Source organism: Crocodylus porosus, unplaced genomic scaffold (assembly GCF_001723895.1).
Source record: "Crocodylus porosus isolate Cpor-Errol unplaced genomic scaffold, CroPor_comp1, whole genome shotgun sequence".
In the NCBI taxonomy this organism is placed as follows: domain Eukaryota; kingdom Metazoa; phylum Chordata; order Crocodylia; family Crocodylidae; genus Crocodylus; species Crocodylus porosus.
This window is the reverse complement of record NW_017728943.1, coordinates 53,895,776-53,918,236: the sequence shown is the minus strand read 5'-3', so window position 1 is coordinate 53,918,236 and position 22,461 is coordinate 53,895,776. Positions and strand designations below refer to the sequence as shown.

General features: G+C 38.5%; 1 protein-coding gene across 1 annotated transcript in view; it reads right to left on the bottom strand.

The window, feature by feature from the left end:
- SRBD1 (S1 RNA binding domain 1) overlaps window positions 1–22,461 on the bottom strand; it is a 207,194-nt gene that overhangs the window by 103,414 nt on the left and 81,319 nt on the right. The window contains exon 14 of the mRNA XM_019548564.1: window positions 4,965–5,056. Within this exon, the coding sequence (XP_019404109.1) occupies window positions 4,965–5,056 (92 nt within the window). The remainder of the gene's footprint in view (window positions 1–4,964; window positions 5,057–22,461) is intronic.

Below are 22,461 nucleotides of genomic sequence, written 5' to 3'. Positions count from 1 at the left end.
ATTTGACCACCAAATCCACCTGACATTTCAAGGATCCCCATGCTGTGAACTTGTTAGTGAAATGGTGTGGCAATCCTTCAACACTGATGGAAAACAGAATGCCTATCATATCCTCAGTGCACATGACTACCATAATGATCATCCTACCACAATTAGTCTTTATCATGTCTCATCTGAGCTTCAACCAAAATGTTCTTACATAGATTGCAATATCAGCCAGGAACTAGAATGATGAAGAATAGCTTAGCATCCACATACTGAGGGTAGCAGAGACCCTATCACTGCGCTCTGTCTCCTAGAAGCTCTATAATACATGCATAAATTTGATTGTAAGAACATATATCATTGAAGACCATCATATAAGGCTGCACTGTAGAGGTGCACCAATATATCAGTGGCATATCGGATTGGCACAAATAAAAGGAAAATTAACATGATCAGCAATCGGCTTTTATTGGCCAGCGTAGCCAATAATGTCATCGATAAATGCCTCCTGCATGTGCACACCTGCAGCTTGAATGCAATCATAAATACAACCCAGCAGCTTGGAAAGTAGTATCTGACCAGTAAGTCTGTGCAGGGGAGGTGGGGGAAGGAAGGGTCATGGGGGAGGGAAGGGCCATGGGGTGGTCAATTGAGGGAGGGAGTGGGGCAGAGGCAGGAGGAAGGGCAGGCACTGCCCAGCCAGGGCAGTAAATGCAACTGTGTGGACGGCTCATCGGGGGGGGGGGCAGGTAGGGGGTGTACAAAGGGTGGGCGGCTCCCTACCATTGTGCATACACCTGGGGCTGGTGCCCATGTTCTCAGGGGCAGGAGCAGGGCAGGGTAGCTGGGAAACACTGTCTGGGAGGGGTCAGGCATGGCCCAGCCACCTGGAATGGCACAGGAGTGGGCAGGGGCATTGCCAAAGGCCTCCCCTCCTTCTTCCAGCCTGTGCCGGGGCCAGATTCACTGTACCACCACCCACATAAGTCGGAGCCAGCACAGCTGCTGCACTTCAGCCTGGGTGAGATGGGGGACAGGTGAGGGCCCCCTGTGGCAAGGCTGGGGGGTAGGGGGCTATAGATCAGGAGTAAAGGGCACCAGCAGGCCTGAGGGGGTTGTGGCTTAGGACTGAGGGGCACCAAGGAGGCAGGGGACTGTGGGGTGGGAGTGCAGGGCATCAGCAGGGCTGGGGAGTGAGGGGCACCAGCAGGGATGAGGAGAAGGGCTGTAGCTTGGGAGTGTGGGACCGATACAGCCAGGCAGCTGCAGTTTGGGAGTGAGGTGCACCATCATGGCCTGAGAGGGTGGAGGACTGTGGGTTGAGAGCAAGGTGCACCAGCAGGACTGGGGAGGCTATGGCTTGGGAGTGAGGGGCAATGGCATGGGCAGGGCCAGGGCACCAGCATATCAGAGTTGCTTAGTGCCACAAAGCAGCAAGGGGAACAGCCACAGCTGAATCCAGGTCCTGGTGAGCAAAGGTGGCAAGGGGAGCTCTGATTGTCAATGATAAAAAAAAACAATATCAAATGCCAAAATATACAGGTATTTAGAATTTATTTTATCACAATAATTGAGGCACTGAAAGGTTTCCAAATTGCATTAAAATTGTAAATATATCAATAAAACATGGTGTTCAATTGATACCTATATATAGAGTGGAGTTTTATTTTAATCATGAAAAAATGTGGATTTGGGGGGGGTTTAAATCAGAGAATTTGGGCTTTTTAAAATTAGAGAATTTTCAGTTTTAAAGCAGAGAAAACCAGGATCCCTGCTGATCAGCCAATTAGGTGCAACTGGGAAGACAGCTGCTCTATTCCTTAAGCCCTTAGTTGCTGTTAAGGAGTGGAGTGGATAAACTCTACAGTAACCAAATACAAATCACTAAATTCATCACCATCTAGCAATACCTTACCACACCAGATTTCTCTGCTGCCACAGTGGCAGTAAAGAAAGGCCTTTCACTTCTATCGAGCTCACAGCTGCCCTGAAGTTGAGTAAAATCATTTGCATGACTTGACAATTACTGAGGATGCCTTTTTAAAGCCTAGAAAACTTGTGAAGAATTAAGTAGTCAAGATATCACAAACAGCACCCCTCTACTACTGTGCTACAACAGCACATTAGCAAGCACAGTGTATCCCTTATGGATTTGATCAGTTGATTTGGATCATTTAAAACAACATTATTTTTTCAGGTAAATACAGTGCTCATTAAAACTGCTATACAGATGACCCCACTGAACAAGATAAGCTAACTATAATCTATGTACAGCACAACTAGTTGCAATGCAAGCTTTCACAATACCTTGCCACCAATTTACCTCAATCCTGACCTTGAAAGTAGGGGAGAGAGAACAGCCTGTTACAGAGCTTGCCAATTAATGCCAAACGTAGAAGCAGTTTTTCCTTTGTGACCACTTATCCAGAAGAAATGAATAATAAAAAAAACTTTCAATAAGCTTATTTTTAAATATTTTTATGGGAAATCAAACTGATTGAGAACAGAGATAAATTTAGACAAATACTGGCTGTTTAACAGCACCATAAATGTAGTTAAGAAAGCACGACAAGGTGTGAAAATGACTTCTCATATAAAATCCATTATCTAATATTTCACATTCATGTACCTGATGGGCAGACATAGGCTAACCCCAGTACTTCCTAAGTCTGACCCCTCCTATCCACTTTGTACCAAGAGAAATGTTAAAGTGGCAAATTGTGTTAAGATCACAGCTATCTCACATAATGTCTGCTGTACCTTTTATTTTAACTATAAATGTCATACTTCATCATGCAGCTGTCAGCTTCTTTTAATGTACTAAACTCTATCATGTAAACACAGACCTGACATGGCATAACATACCAATTAAAATAAAAAAAACAAGTTAGCTTTGACACCATATGATCAGATGGCCATCAACAACAAATAAAATAAATCCAAAAGTGCAAGAGGGAGAAACAGTTACCAAAACCAGTTTTTATTTACTTTTTTATCAATATTTTAAAAAGTGTACTTAAATTCCATATGGTTCCTTTTAAAAAGTTACAATACCTAATGTTGCATTCATACCTTTACTTCTGAAGAGCAAGTTATATTACATATTTAAACAAAACCTCAAGAAAAACCAGCTAACTCCTAAAAAGGCTCTATTCAAATTTTTATCTACATAAATACTTAGGCATGCAAATCTTGAGGTTTTCTCCAATATTGATTGAATACAATCCATGTTGTATCTTTCTATTTCATTTCTAATTTTATAAAAATGTGACATTATAGGAACGTTGAAGAACTGCTGCTTTTCAATAGTAGGCGAGGCAACTTTATTTATACTTGTGTGCCTATGCCAGTTATTTCAAACCAGGTGCCAGGGTACCAAGGGGTGCCACAAAAATCATGTGAAGGGTGTTGCAAGATGTGAGGAGATAAACAGATAAGCCCAGGCTCATGCAACAGTCGTACCTGACTGTTCTTCCACCCCTTCTGCCCAGCCCCTCTGCAAGGAGGTAAGCACTGCAATAAGTTAGTCTTTGAGTTTAATGAAGAGTACCTTGAGTCTAAAAAGTTGAGACTCACTGGCCCATGCTATACTTCAAATATTTAGCACTGAAATCAATCCTGTATTACAAGCCTGATTTTAACTAAAATTAAAGCAAACTGCCTGAAAGTTCACAGGATACTATTTTTTCCTGGAACGCATATGGAATATCAGGTTTAGAACAGGAAGAACATTCCAAAATAAAGGATATTTTGTTGTGGAACACCTTCCTAGTGTGTTCTTTTACGTGCCTTAGCACCAAACATTTCTGTTCTGCTAGCCCTTGTGACCACTGTCGCCCCCTTTCAGTAATAACAGTAACTTGAGAAGTCTCAGAATAGGAAAAAAAAGGATTGCTGTTAACATCATTGACAAAAAGTTGACACATTCACTACAGAAATCATCCATACCCCAATACAGTGTTTATAACTCTGCATTGCCCCTGCAGGAAGTAGTCATAAAAATGTAAACTAACTACTAGGAAAAAGGGAGCCAGATGGAGCAATAGGAGTGGAAAGAAGGCTGGATAGGCACTGAGAGATGGATACTGTAATGAGTCCACTTTACAGACTCATTATTATTGGAAACTTCTCCCACTGTGGGGAACAGGAAGATAGATGGAAGAACTCATGTAGGGTGGGATGCACAGTTCTATTCCTTCCTATTTCCTTGCACAGGGACTCCCCTTGACCATGCTTTCCCTTTTTTTCTTTTTTTAAACTGTAAGAAATTCAAGGGCAAAAACTCCAGGAAAGGTGGCACTAATATTTATCAATTTTAAAACAGACTAGCTGGAGGTATACTTATGAGTATATTCACTGTTTGAATAACGTAACACTAATATTTGACATTCAGAATTAAGGTTGACATGAAATAAACACAACATTCCAAGTTACAAAAATGGAAAAATAGAGATAAAAATCATACCAAACAAATTTAGCTCTGCCTATATATCTCCATCCCCTAGTACAATTACAAATCACTAATGTACATCTGGACAAAACGTAAAAAGTACCATCCTCCTCTGACGATTAGCAGGAACAGATTACTGTTTCTGAAGTTACTAATGTCTTAAGGACCAGCCAGAAAAACAATGACTGAAGGGACTAATGAGCAGAGGCATGTAATGCATATGATGGTTGAAAGGTGAATGCTGGTTCATACACTGATGCAAATACCCTATTCAGCCAGAGGCTACACAATTCGCCGAGTCATGTTAAGCTTCCAAAGGCCACAGAGACTAACCAATTTTGGACACGCTTTGGCTCAGGGCCTTAAAGATGCTCTGTGGAATGACTGTGTGGCAGGTACATAGCTAATTATCTAGGCATTTCAAACACATTCTGAATGTCATGCAGAGTAATGTGAACTACACATAAGGGTAGAGAAACCAAGAAAAGAGTTGCAAGATGACAAGAAAATAATGCATTATACTTCCTACCTGCACTTCGGAGATTAGGGTCTAAATCTGGCATCTCCTTACAAGCTTCGGGACTGACACTGTAGATGGATGCTCCTGCTTCATTGGCAATGCTACAGAATAACAATCAGAAAACAGAACAGCAAATCATCAAGAATCCACAGCTGACAACAAAATAGATTTCAAATAGAAAATTAAATTAGGTACTTATTTAGTTATTTTAAAAATCTATTTTTAAGTATCATTTTTCAAAACATTTCAGATGAACCCAGTGTTTACAAAAGGGAAGCACCTGGTCCCTGTGAAACAACAGCACAGATATATTGACAGGATCTCTAGGTAGGCTGACCTATTCCTGACCTTCCTTCTCAAGTCCCAGGCATGTCTGTCATGCCAACGTCTGCAAGAATTTTGTATCGTTGAAAAACGGGCAAGTCAGACAACTCTCTACTTTTGAATTAAACAAAAGATCTAAACCCACATTTCCCAAAACAAGAGGCGGAAAAAAGTCTATAGCTGGCAATCACATTGGACGACTTAACTCCTCTGTGGCAAACAAAATACTACATGCTCCAGAACATTTGACATAAAACAAATTCATGCAAATCAAAGTGTTTAAAATTATTCACTGTAACTGAACTTACTTAAGCAATAAGAACTCTGTTACCTTCTTGGCAAAAATAAGTACTTTGTCCTTCCACCAAATTAATCTATCAGTATACGTTCATCTTTACAACAATCAGAAACTGATTTAAATCATGTCTCTTAAATTCAGATTATAAAAACAAGTCCCCTTAATTTCATCCAGGGTAACAATACACATACTGTATATTTGTACTCAGAAGTTCTCTTACAGTGAAATTTTGGCTCCACTAAAATCGACACCATAATTCTACTCATTTTAATGGGGCCTGATTTCTTCCTTGACACATATGGCACTATAACAAGTATCTAAAACTGTAAAGGGACACTACCTATTTTAGGCCTGCTTTTCTTTTAATATTCCATCTCATTTCTTCCCTTGTCTCTTCCACAAGCTGCATAGCCACATTCCCCAAGAGGCAGACCTTTCAGTAAAGTTAAAATTATGAATACTGAAATGCAAACTTACAAGTAATAGTATCAACTTTCCATTTTTAGCATACTAAATGCTCCCATTTTTTGTATAAAAACAGATGTGAAGTTGTATAAATGATTAAATTTATATGATTTTAAAAAGGAACCTTTTTGACTTTTAGAAAAGCCAAGGAAAAGCTCAGCAAACAAAAATATATTTCAACTCATTATTACAATTTTTTGACAATAAATATCTAGATAGAAAGCACAACAGCACAACACTGCTGTCTAAAGCTATAAAGGAAAGGTACAAAACTCTTTAAAACTAGTTTTTCAATCAAATCAGGAACACAGTAAAGTGTAATACACACAGGTCAGAGTTTATAAACACAAACTCTCTAATAAACAGTCCATTACTACAAACAGAGCTGGATCTTCCAAATAAATGGAAAAGACCAGAATTTACTCTTTGTTATAGCAATGATGACTTTGAAATTACTGGTGTTACACAACAGAACTTCACCACAAGCCTGAATAAAGAGACTGAAAAGGAACATTGTTTTTTACATTTTTCTACAGGCATTGCTTTATCAGGCACTGCATGTACAGATACAGCTTAAAATCTATAGTATACAATAACTGACAAAATCATTACAGAAACTGAATTTTGAGAAACTGTCATCTCATAAAAGCAACTGCTAAAAACCATAGATGTTGACAGAAGTTCAAGAAAACTCACATTCCTGGTACACTGGTAGTTCCACATGAATATAACATTGTGTGAATTACTTAAGGAATATATTCTAAATATAGCACCTGGCAAGCTTGCATTCTCGTAAAGAAGAAAATGCTTCCAAAACCCCACACAGATTAGCGGTATGTCAATAACTTTTAACTAACCTGTCTCCTCAGTCTGTTCCTTAAAAAAAAAAATCCAAAAAATAAGCCTGCACCTAATTTTTATATTTTATGCTCCTTCCATCATACTGCAGTAAATTAAATGCTCTGAACATTTTGCACATTTTACTCAGCTGTATTATAAAGTAAGAACAATTACTGCACATAGTTTATTACCTGGGTCCTGCTCAACACGCTGTACAGTGAAAGAACTGAAAGTGACTTGACTAGGCATTCAAAGACACTCAACAGTTTATTGATACTCATCAATGCTATGCAGATAATTTTACTGCACCCTGTGAACTCGCTGTGGCTGCCTTGTGCTCTTGTAATATAAAACATTCACTCCAAATTTAAGGATAGCTGTTTTAAGAATTCATAACCTAAAGACTTAAAAAAAAAATAATCAAAAAAGTAAAACTTAGGCTGAAAAAGCATATTTACTTTTCCCAAAAGTGAGGAATTGTAGATGCACCATTCAAACAAAACTGAAAGTTTTGTCTAGTCACATTTTTTTAATTAGGAAAAAATATGGAATACACTTTCACATACAGAATATGTCATCATAAATTGTAAGTTTACATACACAAAAATGTTTTTGCATGCATGCCGTCATCCTATAAGATACTGAGTGTATAAGACTCCAAAGGAGGCAGAGCTTCTACTCAGCAAAAAACACAAAAAAGCTCCACACAACTGTCATTCAACTGAGACTGGAAAATCCAGACATAAAATAAGACAAATTATCCCAAGTAAATGCATACGGCAACATATCCCTGATAAACCATTCTTTGGTTGGTTCACCCATCCGCAATCAAGATTTTATGGATTTACTACTGCTGACAGTGCAGTTTTATTTTGTTCTGGGGTTGGGGGGGGTGTTTGTTTTTTAAAGTGAAGTGGTTGCTGATGTGTAGCTGGCAGCAACACCTTAATTTATCTTACCTTGATCACAGTACTACTGATACAAGGGGAACAGATTTTTATTTTTGATTTATAGCTGGAAAGATCACTCACTTGATTCTTTTTTAACGATATAACTTACTCACAAGAGGCCAGTCTATATTTATTCATATTAATTGCTCAGCCAGTCATACCACTCACACACACATCTCTGTGAATCTTGGGCCAATTTCAAAGCAAGCATAGAAGGTGGAACTCTTTTTGAAATCAGAGAGAATTACGTTCACTTACTGCAAGCTAAATCTGGTCCAAACTTGTTTTTAAGCCTTATGCTCAATGGATGTAGATTAGGTTTTACAAAAATTTTAAGGGGGGAAAAGAAAAGGGATAACATTTTCCTAAGTGCCTAGGTCTTACATTAGAAGGCTTTTAAGGCGCTTGAAAATTTTACCCAATATGAAAAACTGCACTATTTAAAATTTCACTTTCTTTTTTCTTTTATTTTAAAACAATGCACAAGATAAGGTACCCTATTTCCTATGTATTACTGTAAAAAAATCCCATACATGTTTTGATAATAAAAAAATAAAGAAGTCACAATAACAGGTAGCAGTATAATTCAGAGAAATAATATACTGCAATTAATACACAAGTAATACTTGCAGAGTAAACAACAGCACTGGGTACAGAAAAAATACACGTGAGAATGGTACATCACATGGATGATGTCTCTATATGTTGCTGCTTGATAGCTGTATTAACAAGGAAGGCTAAAAATGAAGAATATGACTTCAACATTGCAGTGTGCCTCAATCTATCGTATAGGTGAAAGTGAGATATTCATCCTCAGTAGGGCCCTATTTAGCTTTTTGAAGTTGGAAATACACATGCTTGAACCTCACTTAAATGACCATAAAGCACTATGCAGTTTCTCAGTTTATGTTTATTAATTGAACCAACAAATCTATTGCTCAGCACATAAAACCTTGTTCATTGTACATATGTCATTTATGGTTAGCAAAAAGATGTGTTCTAAATACTGTTAAAATAAGGGTTGTATTTTAAACATACTGCACTAGCACCACCTGGTGGTGATACAGTACTTTTGCTAAGATCATTGCTTATTATTCCCTTCTCTATAAATGGAGAAGCCTGTTCTAATATTCACTGAAAGATTTTTCAGTCCCTCTCACAAATATGCCATACTCTGTATACTGTGCTAATAAAAATACATAAAGCATTCATTCAGTCTCTCTCACTTGCTCTCTGGTTAACTTTTAAGGAAATAGGAACTGGTAAAAGAATCACATAAATAAATACATGGGTAATGAAATTTATTCTAAACTCAAAAATCTGTAAAAATAAAAAGCATATTTTAAGTTTAATCATACAGCCATTTTAAATTATAGTTTTGTGCACGTGTGTGCTTCTGCACCTAAACATTGTATGTGCATATTTTTAATAATGCTTAGTCTAAATGCCTATACTTCATTGAATCCAAATATTGAAAATATATGAAATATTAGCCATTATCCTTCACTACCATCCTATGTGCATCAAAACCAAGACATTTCTGTATTTATAATGATTCTATAAATGTGTTCTAGAAATGCTAACGATTTTATCATCTTTTGTCTAAAATCAGATGCATTATTAGATTTAAAATCCACATGACAAATAGGATGGCTTTGGCCCATCTTGATTTGATCTAATTTGCCTTTTCAGATCTCCAATGCACAAGTGTTCTACCTTGATGTGACACAATGTATGTGCATCAATGCCAATTCCTACATTTGCTACAAAAACAATATTAGTGATATACTCAATGAATCTAGGGACATCAGCATAAATAAGATGGCTTTATCTTGTCAGTATATCTTCACCTACTGAAGTCAAAGGCAGTTTTTGTCATTGACAGGTTTTCAAACTGGGTTGCAGAGTCATGCTTCAATGCTGAATGTGGCATAATTTTATTTCTATAATCAAACATTAATTTTTGCACTGGTGAAATTGTCTAAGGACTTACTTAACATCAACTAACATACAAGCTCTTCATTTACTTTATGGCAGCAAGCGACAATATCTCCCAAGAAATTTAGGTATTTATGACCAACTATCACTCGACAGATGCTTCTAATTCACTGACCAACCAGTGGTCAAACACTTAAACAGCAGCTACCATAATTTACCAGATGTGAGAATTATCATAAATCAAAAAGGGCTGAGACTTGAGCCACTTCATAACAAGTAAGTGTTCATATCTTACTGTATTTACTCAAATCCAAGATGAATTTTTTTCCTTGTTCCTCCTTAGATTTGAGTACATGGCAGGGGGCAAGGCTGGAGTCACAGCTCCTGTCTCCACCCCCACAACCTGCTCCCTGAAGTCTCTGTCTACTACGCCCTCCCAAATCTCATCACCTACTGCCCCTCCACAGTCACTTAACCTCAGCTGCAGCATCAGTTCAGGCTATGGCCCAAGACAGAGCACATAGTGGACCTGGCCCCTGCCCAGAGAGGCAGTAGCGATGGCAGCTCTGGCTCTCAGGGCTGGGGCTGGAGTTAGAGCTGCTGCTGCTGCTGCCGCCTGGCTTGGTAGGGCCAGAGCCACCACATGTTCTGTGCCCCAGGCCAGCTGTGACTGAGGGTAAGCAGCAGTGGAGGGAAGACAACAAGGAGTAAACAGGGATGGGGCAAGTAACAGGGAATTAGGCACCGAGAAATACAGTCACCATAGAAGGCACAGACACAGGAGGGGGAGGCACTGGGGAACACAGGCACAGAAAAGGCAGATAGCAGGAGGGGGAAGTCAGTATGTAATTATTGTGAAATCATCTTGTATTTGAGTAAATACAGTAATTCCACCAAAAGGTGCTACTTTAGCAGTTACATCTAAATGCAGAGCAAATGGAACTCTTTGAATGTCCCATCAACGCAAACCACAGTCCTTTGTTGTATTGCTTTAGGAAACAGAAACAGCTGCAGCATCCCTGATCTTATAACCAGTGAAACACATCATTTACCAGCTGAAGGCATTACAAGATGAAATATATTGCAGAATTGTACACTTTGGTAGATTTGGTTTCTATCAGTGTCTGAATATCTGCACACAACTCTGTCATTACACAATTTGTCACTATGTTACTGTAAATAGCACAAATTATATTATGGTGTTTTAAAACCCAAGTCTGATTTCAGAGGACCAACCACAAAGCATAAAGGTTTTCCAAAAATATTCTAGCTGATCATTTCAAAATAATTTCTGCATCCATTGGCTTGAGTTCTGGATATGACACACAGTGCTATATTTATAGTGCTGTTAGGTATCTTTCTCCCTAATTTTAGGGCTGTTTATCTCTATTTCCTCTTATACCAAGGGAGCATCAGCATTTAGATATCTTTAAAAAAGTTAAGCTTTTTCATTTACTTTTTTTGTAGCAAATTACAGTGACCATCTGAGAGTATATTGGACATTGATTATCTGGGTCCTACAATCAATGTATAATACGAAATAAATATGTACTGCAAACTCTGTAGAAGATGCAAATAAATCTAAGACAATCGAGGTACTGATTCTAGAGGGAGTAGCATTGATTCTGATTTCTTTCTTTTACCAGTTTGACGCTCTAGCAAACACCACAGTTGGTGGTTAAAGGAAAAGTTGGACTATGGATTTCTTGGTCTTGTTTCCTTTCCTTCTGTTGGTCATTTTTCTGCCTCTGTGACAAGATGCTTTTTCCCCACACTAAGATGTGCCTTCTCTCACAAGGTATCACCATTTAGCCCTGTCCTGGGCTAGTTTTTCCCAAATTTGTGGTGTCAGTGCCACACTGCTTAATGTTTGCCTTGAGAGTGTCTGGATGCACACCTTCCTGGGGTTATTTGAGTCTTCCCAGCAGTCTTTCCTGCCCAAAGCAGGAGGGCTGGACCCGACAATCTCACAAGGTTCCTTCCAGCCCTAAACTTCTGCGAATCTGTGATTCTGAAATCTACACCATGCAGACTGTCCCCATGTGGAGCCACTGTAAGTAAATCACTTCTTCATGGGTGCAAGAATTTAAGCTGCCATAAATTACAAGAATGGGGGCCTAATAGTATCGCAGTTATTGTATACCACACCCACCAAAAAGACAGGTACCTTGTTTGGGGAAGGCAGAATGAAGACATTTCCACGCCCATCCCCTGCCCCCAGTCTTCCCTGCCACCACGCCAACTCATTCAGGCCTATACCCTATAGTCACATGGATCACAGGTACTAGTCCTACAGGCAGCATTACTCTCCCTCCCCTGCTGCTCAGCACAGTTACTGCCAATTTGGCACTGGCTGTGAGGGATGTAAACCTGTGGCAATTGACCCTGCAGCAGAGAAAGGGAAGTACTGCTGACAAAGAGACTGCAACCCTGCTTCATTGAGCCTGTGTTCAGCCCTGAGTGAGTTGGTGTGGAGCACAGTCCCTTACCCGCATTTCAGCACCCATATCTCCATCCTAAGGCAGAGGCAATTCTTATGTTACAGAAGGCAATTATTATGTTGTTACCCTAGCATGGAAATCAGTTTCCTCACTTAAGACCTACACCCCAATTTTGGATAAGTAATAGTCAGAGAAACAGAATGCAGTGTACAAATAAATACAGGCATATTTGAAAATCAAGTTCATAATTCAACAGTGTACTTAATGCCACTTTTCCTTTTTTTGTGCATAGCAGTTAGACAACCATGAATTTTCATCTTATTGTTAGAACTTATCTATTGGAAGGAACTGAATAACAATTGCTGCTACCCTTTTACTTGTTTTGGAAGTGCTAAAGAGTTTTTTAATATTAGAAATTAATGATTGTATGTATCTTCATTTTAAATATGCAAAAATGTTCCTGTGTAACACATAAAGAGGCATAGTTGTGGCTTCCATTACTCATGTGTATCTTGGCAGAGAATTCAGTGAAGTAAACTGAATTAGTCTGGATTTATGTACAACAGAGCAGGGCTTGGCTCAAGATGCTCACCACCAGTAAAAATGTTGCTTGATCAAGCTAGTTAATTCCAAAATGAGGCCACCCTCTAGGTTTTTGCTCCCTCTATATCTTCCAATATGTTGCTGGAAGTTTCAGCTGCGAAATGAATACTGATGTGGTCCAACCCTCATATACTTCATACTCTACATTTTGAAGTCAAAACACATTTCTAAGCAGTTTCCAGTCTTAGTCGTCTTTACGTATAGATGGAAGGATCACAGAAGTAACGCATAAGTATTGACAGTAGAGAGGCACAACTCCATGCCAACCCTGCTGCTGTTGGGAGCTGGCTCTGACCAAGTTGAAGCCCTGTAGTCCATGTAGAAATTGCACCACTGCCTGTGCCCCCACTGATGCTGGGCCCTGGCTCTGGCTGGGCTGCAGCCCTGCGCCCCACTATCAATGCAGAAATCTAGGGGGGCATGTGCCCTCCATTCCCCCTTAACACATTGCCAGTGAAGGATCGTATACATTACTGAAATCTAATGAGTAGCTTTCCACACTCCTCATCGACCTTGCTTTCTTCATAAGGCTAGAACACTTAAAACAAAGTCAATGCTCACTTCTGCTAATTGGCAGGACTACAGTAATACAATGTATCAGCCTTCTTACTTGGCTCTGTTGATTGCAGCTATATGACCTTCATCTGACATGCTCAACCTCAAGGCCTGGGGGTTGGGAGCTAAAGTCTCTTTCTAACTCTTGAGATGGCTAAACTTGCTAATGTTTTTCTAACTGCATCTCTGCCTTCACGATGACATATTTCCAACAATTGAGAATACTGTAATTTTAAAAATATATTTGAACCAGAGAGAAAAATATTTAATAACTCCTACATTGCTCCGTCACTCTGGAATGTGGAAGATAGAATCTCTTTATTAGAAGGCACTTTCAGGTCTATTCAATATTTTCCTCAGAATCCAATCTACAGCTGAGATTAATAACAATTTTGAATACTCTATATATTAAGCCCTGTAAGTACTGCAACATTCCAAATATATATCTTTATATTATGCCAAAGGAATATTTTTATGCTGCATTACAGGAAAAGAATGCTAGAGCTTAAAAATGTAAAATCCAGTACGCCTATGAAGTGAAAACTGAATTTCAGCACTTTCCCCAATAAATTTTAAATAGGAAAATATAGAGAACATGAAAGCTTGTTTCAACTCAGTGCTTCATAATTTTGTGACATCTCCAGAACCAGCAAGTAATTCAAAGCTTTCATTACAAAGAAAGGCATCTTAGTAGATATACTATAGAATGAGAAAGTTATAATCCACGATTAAAATATGCAGGAAAAAAATCCATGCCTGCCTCTCTTTTCACATAAATAATTACTTTAAAAACCTGGACACACAAAACCTACACTACACCCACAGGCTATCAAACGCAAACAATTCTGAAATAGAGCTAATACAAGGCTAACAAAACAAATGTCCTATTATGTGTAGTTCCACCTCTCTCCTAGTCTTGCTCTCTCCTTTCTCTCTCACCCCCCTCCCCACCATTAAATTAAAACAAATTAAGCTAGTGGCTTTGCTGGACAGACAGCTTAGGGTTTTACAGCTCAAGGAAAACAATAGAGCAGGGTTTGTTCATAGCAAGATTTTGTCTGGCAAAGCCAGGATATGAATGTGGATCACCATCTCAAGTAATTTTAGGTGGCACATAGTATGGACCCCTAGCAGACATTAAAATTAAGACACAATTAACCTGTTTGTCATGCCCTAAATAGGAACCCCACCACACATTCAAGAATTAATGGTGGGACAAAACAGGATGCCAGCCACAAAAATATTCCACAAGAGATGTGCAACATTTTTGTAGACAAGGTTCTTTGGGTAAATCTGGCTGGTTTCCATTGTTCCTTAAATTGAAGGTGTGGCAGGAGTAATCAGAGCTGGCTCAAGACTCCACTGTGGTCCTCAGGCTAAAACTGACAATCGTCTGATTGTTGGTTCCGGCCTTAGGGATACACTAGAACTAATTCCAGGCTCCCATGTAGTCCCAATCCAAGCTCCAATGTAGTCCCAATCAATTTATTGCAGGTCCAAGCCCCAGGACCACATAAGAATCTGAAACTAGCTCTAGTTATCTTGCCATACCTTCAGTTTAAGGAGATATGGAAACCAGCCACAAAAAATGTTACACACATCTGGAACCAGCTCAGCTGGCCCCAGCCCTGGGACTGCTCAGGTTCATTTCTGGCTCTGGGCACCTATCTTTCAAGCTGCTAGTGCAGGGAGAGGCCTGGAGCCAGGGTTCTTCCTGTACTGGCAAGTAGCAATGGTGCCAGTGGGATCTGATCCCTGATCTCAGAATTACACTTTCTGCCATGCATGTGTGGCATAGCAAGAAGCACAACTGTTGGGATCTGGGATAAGATCCCATCATAACATTAAATGAGTATGTGCCAGGGGCCTCAGAACAACATTCTTGTCAGAGAAGGATGTCAGTTTTGTACTTTTACTACATGCTTGTTTTTAAGCTGCATCCCTCATAGAACTGGGGTGTACCTTAAGGGGAGAGATAAGGTGTACATTTAAAAAGGAATCTCAACCTGGAAAAAAGTGCCTTTAATTTTTACTTCTTTTTTTTTCAAACCTGGGCCCTTTCAAAATAACTTTGAGATCACACACTGGAGACATTAAAACTACATCTCATACTGCAGTGCTGTTGAAAGCCTGCTTTACAAAAATTATAAAGGAGTCCAAAAGAGTCAGGGAAAGTTTAAGTATAAAGGCTTGCAGTCAAAACTCTGAGCACACATAACTGAAAAATTAATAAGTATGCCCCCAAATGCAATTACAGCAGTAATTCTCCTTAAAAGGTACCAACTTCCCCACAAACTGAAATGATGACATTAGTATGTAAAAATCAGCATCCCAGACTCTCTGGTTTACACAAAGGGCTGACTTTACATTCTAATGCCCCCCCAAAAGTACTTAAAATGCAATAAAAAGATATTTTAAGTATTTAAGCAATTATGTTCTAAACTATGCAACCAAACCCTTTAACACAGAAAGTTTACCAGCACCATGGGTAACAACTTGTGACACATGAATTAAGCATAAAGGCTTTCCTAAAAGAGCACATGGAACTTTGACCCAACTCAATTACCCTCTTGATTTTAGAGAAAGGTTTCCTAGGTCTGATACATACCTATAAAAAAGCCTACTGGTTTCTTTTTATAAAACGGAATAGCTAGATATTAAAATAGTTGAGAATGTTAATCTTAATTTTTCCTGCACAATATTAAAAATGGGGATGAGATTATTGCCTGGAAGGTTCTCTTTTTGTCTTCTCCTCCCCTTAAGCCCTTCCCTTACCCCCCCACCCCACACACACACTTCTACCAGAAGAGTTAAGGACGTTCAAAGAAATACTTTTTTATTTTAGAACAAATAATTATTTCTAAATTAGATGCAAGGCTAAGAACCCTTAATCGAAGCAAGAATCCTCTATCTTACTGAACTAATATTACAAACCTTACAACTACAGCACTGGAATCCTTTATTCATTCATCTATGAACCATGCCCTCAGCACATCCGTGTAAACGGAAGAACAATCAGATATCTGTCTTCATCTTGTCTGAAAATGATGACATTTTTCAGTAAGAAAAGGGTCCAAATGGCAGGTGTCAAAGAGTTTTAGCTTCACACGTGGTGCTAGGAGGCAGAAAAAACAACAGCAGCGTGTGGCCATGTCAGAGCTACACAGTAGCTGCCATACAAGTGCGTATCTGAAAAGAGCAAACCTCATAGTCTGTTAAATCAATCTAGTGCCAGATGCTGTTATCAGAACAAAGCTGGTGCTGTGGATTCATCCCCAGGAGAAATACACATCCCAAGTCTACAGTGAAAAGCAAAGACCTAGTATGGCACCTCTTGAGCCTAAAGATGACAGTTACCTGCATGCACCCCCACTGCTTTTATTGACAGTTTTAAAAAACAGGTTGTGTCACTGCTCATAAAAGAGTATGACTTGAAGCTTCTTACTGCTGTTGCAAACAGCTTTGTAAATTTGAGCTTTCATGTCTAAAATTTACTTCCAAAGTAATCATCCAACTAAAGCAATAAATCTTTCGCTGTGACTTTGTGAATTAAGCACTGTAGTAAAGCACCAGCTTAGAGACAGAATTCTAGCCATTTTTCTTCCATTCCCTGCCCACCAATTCTTTGCATCTGTCCTATACTTTGCATCTAGGCACTAAAAGCTCCCTCCACAACATGGAATGATACCTATCATATGTCACATTGGGAAAATCAGGAATAGAATATCAAAGATATTTTTTTCTCTCCCAATAAATAAACTTCCTTGGATTTATAGCTTTCATTTAAAATTTAACCACTGCAATTAAGAAACCCGCCCCCCACAAACTTCCAAACAGAACATATTAAAATTAAACACATTTACACATTACTCTGCAAACATTATTGATCCATAGCTAAATAACATTGATTACTCAACAATTTAAAGAGAGAGAGAGAGAGATACTAAAAAGGTGGACATTACGGAGGACAGGCTGAAATTCTCATTAAAAAAACCCCAAAAACAGTCACCTCTACAAGCTGCTACCTCTTGCATAAATTTTAAAATTCAAGTTTCTGGAAGCACCCACGCACATGATTAGCTTCAGCCAATGACTTCAGTGGGACAAGTCCCCACTGCCCTAAGCATTTTAGCATACCTCAACTATGGTGATACTGCACAGGAGAGAAAAGGTCTCAAACTAGCAGAAGCCTTTACAAGTACATCTCAAAATGAAACTGGCAATGAAGATCCTAGAAGTCTTGTCCTAGATGTCTTCAAGGTATAGACCTTTGTAGAGAAACTCATTACTCTAAACTCAAGAGTACTAGTGTCTTGTTTTGGACTATCCCCAGAACAATATATTTCAATCTTTTAATAAAAATTAGAATACCTAGCTTGTATATGGCACTTTTCATCAGAAGACCACAAAGCACTTTTCAGCATTGGGACTACCATATTGTTTGTTTATATGTTGACCTTCCCAAAAAAAACTCAGGGCGACTTACAATAAAAAGACAAAATTACTTTAACTTTTACAGGTAGGAAAACTAAAGTACAGATAAATCATGTACCCGAAGGTAAAAATGTATCTCTCAGAGTCAGAAATACTACACAGCTCTTAAGTGCCAATGCCAAAACCCCAGCTAAAACGTTGCTCTTCTAGCCAAGCTAAAATAACAAGAAATAGTTGTTGCCCCTGCTACTACTTCAGTACCCATAAACAGCTGGGGAACAAAAAAGCCAATCCAAATGACAAATGGTAAGCATCTTCCTACAATCCAGAGCCTTTGTTTCCACCACTGTTTTTGTTACTGAAGACATCTGCAATGGTCCTGCAGTAGCATAGTACACATCCTAAGCAAAACTTCTGTGCTGCCCCATGCAACCCATATATGCATAAACAGTTCTTATCTAGGTAAATAGGTTGAATAGTCCACACGCAAAACAAGTAGATATAAATTATGCACAAATCAGAAAACATACATAGATTATACATAGATTATATGTATGGGCAGTGCTTCCCGCTTGATAACATGAACAAAAACATTTCAAGGGGTACCTGGGGAAGGCAGCAAGTTTGGCTGAAATCTTATATCCTCTTACTTTCACCCACCCAAGAACTGCCCCTTCAGTGTTCTGAAATGACTCAGAGCTCAAGAATATGGCAGAGACCTGTTTCATACAGTGTCACCCAAAGTGTTAAACTCTTCTAGCTTTCACCTAGCATCAATGACAGTCAGGCCTTTTATTTATAAGTTTCAGAGTATATCTGTCCTTGGGAACTGCAGGCAAACTCTCTACAGTATTCCTCTGGCCCTACATTTGAATATCGGTTTATTTGACTTTCTACAGAGAAATATTTTAGCTAAGGGCATAAGGAGCAGGGTAGTCATTTGAAATGTAATAATTGTACAAGAAAGATTTTGCAGACTAGAACCCTAATTTTGTGCAGCTTGTTTCTTGCACACAGCACAAATAAAGATTCAAGGGCACAGATAAAATAGTGTAAAACAGGTAGGACCCAGGTTGATCTTTCCATAACTTCATGGAGGGGAAAAAGCAAGCTAGCTCAAAATGTCTTTATTTAGAAATGATGTTAGAAATCCATTGTTAATGGTTTGTTTGTTTGTTTGTTTAATGAATAAAAGATGCATTGTCTATCATTTCACCAAAGTATTTGGTAAATATTTAGTCATCTCTAATAATGTATCATTGTATGCTATGAGTATGTATGCAATTATCCAGAAAGGCTGCAAGAACATGCTTTTTATTTGCCCCAAGGAGCCATTTTTATTTGGAGCCAGGGTGATTCAGATAGAATGCATGTAAGGGACAAAACGAAGTTACTGATACAGGACAAGAGATTGGTGTTTAATGTCATGTTAATTCTAACAGGGATTTGTCCTCAGAGCAGCACAATAAATGGACAAGACCACAACATATGGATCTAAGTGCTTCTTGGAGTGTTATACCTCCAGCAATTGTCATTTTCTTTAATGCTCATTCTAAATATCCTGGAAGGAATCCAACCAGGATTTTGGTGGGAATCTGCAGCCTTGATTCATAAGACATTGGCCTGTAGCTCTGCCCTTCTGATTCAGATTTTATTTCCACCCCCACAAAGAGCACTGATATTGTATCTGATCTCATAATGGTTTCCAGCAAGTTCCCCATATCTGTCTGATTAAAAATATGAAATACCAGAGAATACTCTTCTAGCACTAGCTTGTAGAACTCTGCGACAGACCCCGAGAAACCAAGAACAACTAAGATTTGAACTGGAGAAGTGGAGTTGCCAGGAGATCACCAAGTTCAGGCTTTCTCCAAGATCTTTAATGGAACAGAAGAGGACATCATAACCATGTCTATGGGTCATGGGTAGAAGAGGACAGCATATGACAAGATTTTCTTGTGGTGACGTCAATATTCCTTCTATGTGAAATAAATACATCCAAAAAAATTCTGACCGTTCCAATTCACAGGAAAATATCTTCCTGCTTTACCTTCTGACTCCAAAGTACTTCAAATGAAGACTCAATAAAGTAAATAGATTATGCAAACTTAAATAAATTCACATATTGGTAAGTTTTGAAATAAATTTCTTCATAGTGTTCATATTTTAAAGTCCAAATTCCCTTGTCTTGCTGTGTGCTTAAAAAAAAAAAAAAGAGAAAAAACCCCCACATAAAGAATAGCTATTCTTTCTTGAAATAGCTTTCAAGACTCCCTGTACTGTAACTAGCAAATATTCAAAGTTCATGTTGAATATGAACTTCACACCAGAAAAGTGTCCTGTTTTGTCCATCAAGTAAAGTGTTGGTATTTATTGGAAATGAGTGACATGTAGAAGCACCATCTAGTGCTTCTTGGAGGTGAATTATATAAATCAATTATAACAGACTGGAGTAGGATAACAATAAAATAGAAATTTGCAGGATTTAATATCCCATACGGAATTTGCAGGAAGTAAGTCAAAAGGCAGTACCTATGTGAAAACCAATGCAGAACAATCTAATCGGTATGTTTAATATCAAGCAGAATGGTAAAAAGATTAGCATCAGATTCAGAAATTCGGGTTATATTTATGACAATCTAAAAAACTCATTTTAACATTCACATATACAAGGCATATGTATTTATATTTTACCATTTCTCACTCTCAAACTCTCTCGCACACACACAGTCAATAGTTTTGTTTTTAATTTATACATTCTTTCTCCTTTCAAGCCTCCAGGCTTCTTTCATGTCTTCTCCAGTGTTCCTAATTGCCATAGTTTTAAATATTGTTTTTTTTCCGATATCACACGTCTGCTGGGTTTTGCAGCAGTAGATGCTGATCTGAATCCAATCCATCTCCAAAAAAGTCAGGTACATCCCAAGCAATCCCAGCCTCAACATTTTACCCTCACACAAGAACCAAATAGATCCATATTTTTAAGTGCCATCCAGAATCACATGTAAACCAAGACTCTTTGTACAGAAAAAAAAATCATTACTGTAACTCAAAAATAAAAATTGACATCAATGAATTTGGGTATTGACCAGGTAGGTATTCATGCAAAATAGAAAACTGTAGGATCCCTAACCAGGACAAGAGTAGGTAACATTAAAAATATATTCAATAACATACTTAGTTAATGAGAAAAGTAAATAATTTGTTCTTTTGTGTTGTTCAAAATCCACTTTGGACAGTTTTCACAAGTGGTATCACTAGAACTGGCATAAATCTGAAACAGCACTTCATATTAAACATCTATTTTTACCCCCTCCTAAACTGTTTCCATATTTTTTTTGGACTGTACTTCTCATGTTTACATACCAGGAAACTCCTCGTTATTTCATAGATTTCATAGACATTAGGGCTGGAAGGGACCTCGCAAGATCATCACATTTATTTATTTATTTATTTATTTATTTACTGTTGTCGTTATTAAGAATAATATTACATGACCCCAATTTTAATGACATGAATACAGGATGGAAGTAAATCAAGTAAAGAAAAAAAAAAGATATCTAATTTTTCTCCCTGTAATTTTGTCCATGGGTAGTTGCACCTGAGCACCTGATTAGGCCTGCAAGATAGAGCTTAGTGTGTTATAATACGCACTAGCACTTACTTGCACCACTACCCACTTGCAGGTGCAAAACTGAGAAGGGAGTTTTTAGCCTCTTAATCACAGCCGTTTTTAGCCTTTTTAATATGAAAGTGTTTTTGACATGTTTGAAGACATTTGGTTTACAACTAATGTGAGTTTTACCTGATTTTAAATGAAAGGAGAAGGAAAAACAAAGTGCTGTAAACCACTCTTTTCCAGACATGACAAAGTCATTTTCCCTTACTGAGGGGAATTTGCTATTTGCCTTTAAGAACAAATTATACCCAAAAGTCATTTTTTAAAAACAAACAAACCAGCTTTTCAAATGCTGTAAAAACCAGTAAGTCTAAACAGGTTAGGAATGAAATGAACAGTAAGGCTCGTATTGGATTCTCACAAGAAGAGAGCAGAATGACTGTGAATCTCACTGCCTGCAGCTCAAAGGTCTCTCACATTCAGTCATCCCCCTATAAGTAACCTCCACATATTTAACAAAATAATTTCTGCTAATAAAGAGATGCTAAGAAAAATAACAATAACCATAATAAGAAGTCACAACGATGTCTGATTCTTGAACTGGATTTAAGCAGGAAAAAGCCCCTTACTACTCCCCTCTACCCTTCCAGATGGAGAAAAACTCAAGCTTTAAAGGAACAGTAGATGTACTCTCCATGTATTTTAGAACACGAAAAGAGCCAGACAAGGTCAGAACAACGGTTCATCTAGCACACTATCTTGTCTCTGATAGTTGCAGAAGCATGTACTTAGTTTCATAGTTTCTAGGGTCTGAAGGGGCCTGAGCAAATCATCTAGTCTGATCCCCTGGCATGGCAGGAAAGAATACGGGGGTCAAATGACCCCAGCAAGATGTTCATCTAACCTCCTCTTAAACACCCCCAGGGTAGGAGCCTGCACCACATCCCATCCCTTGGCAGTTGGTTCCAGGCCCTAGCCGCCCTGACCGTGAAGTAGCGCCTCCTGATATCTAACCTAAACCTACCCTCTGCCAGCTTGT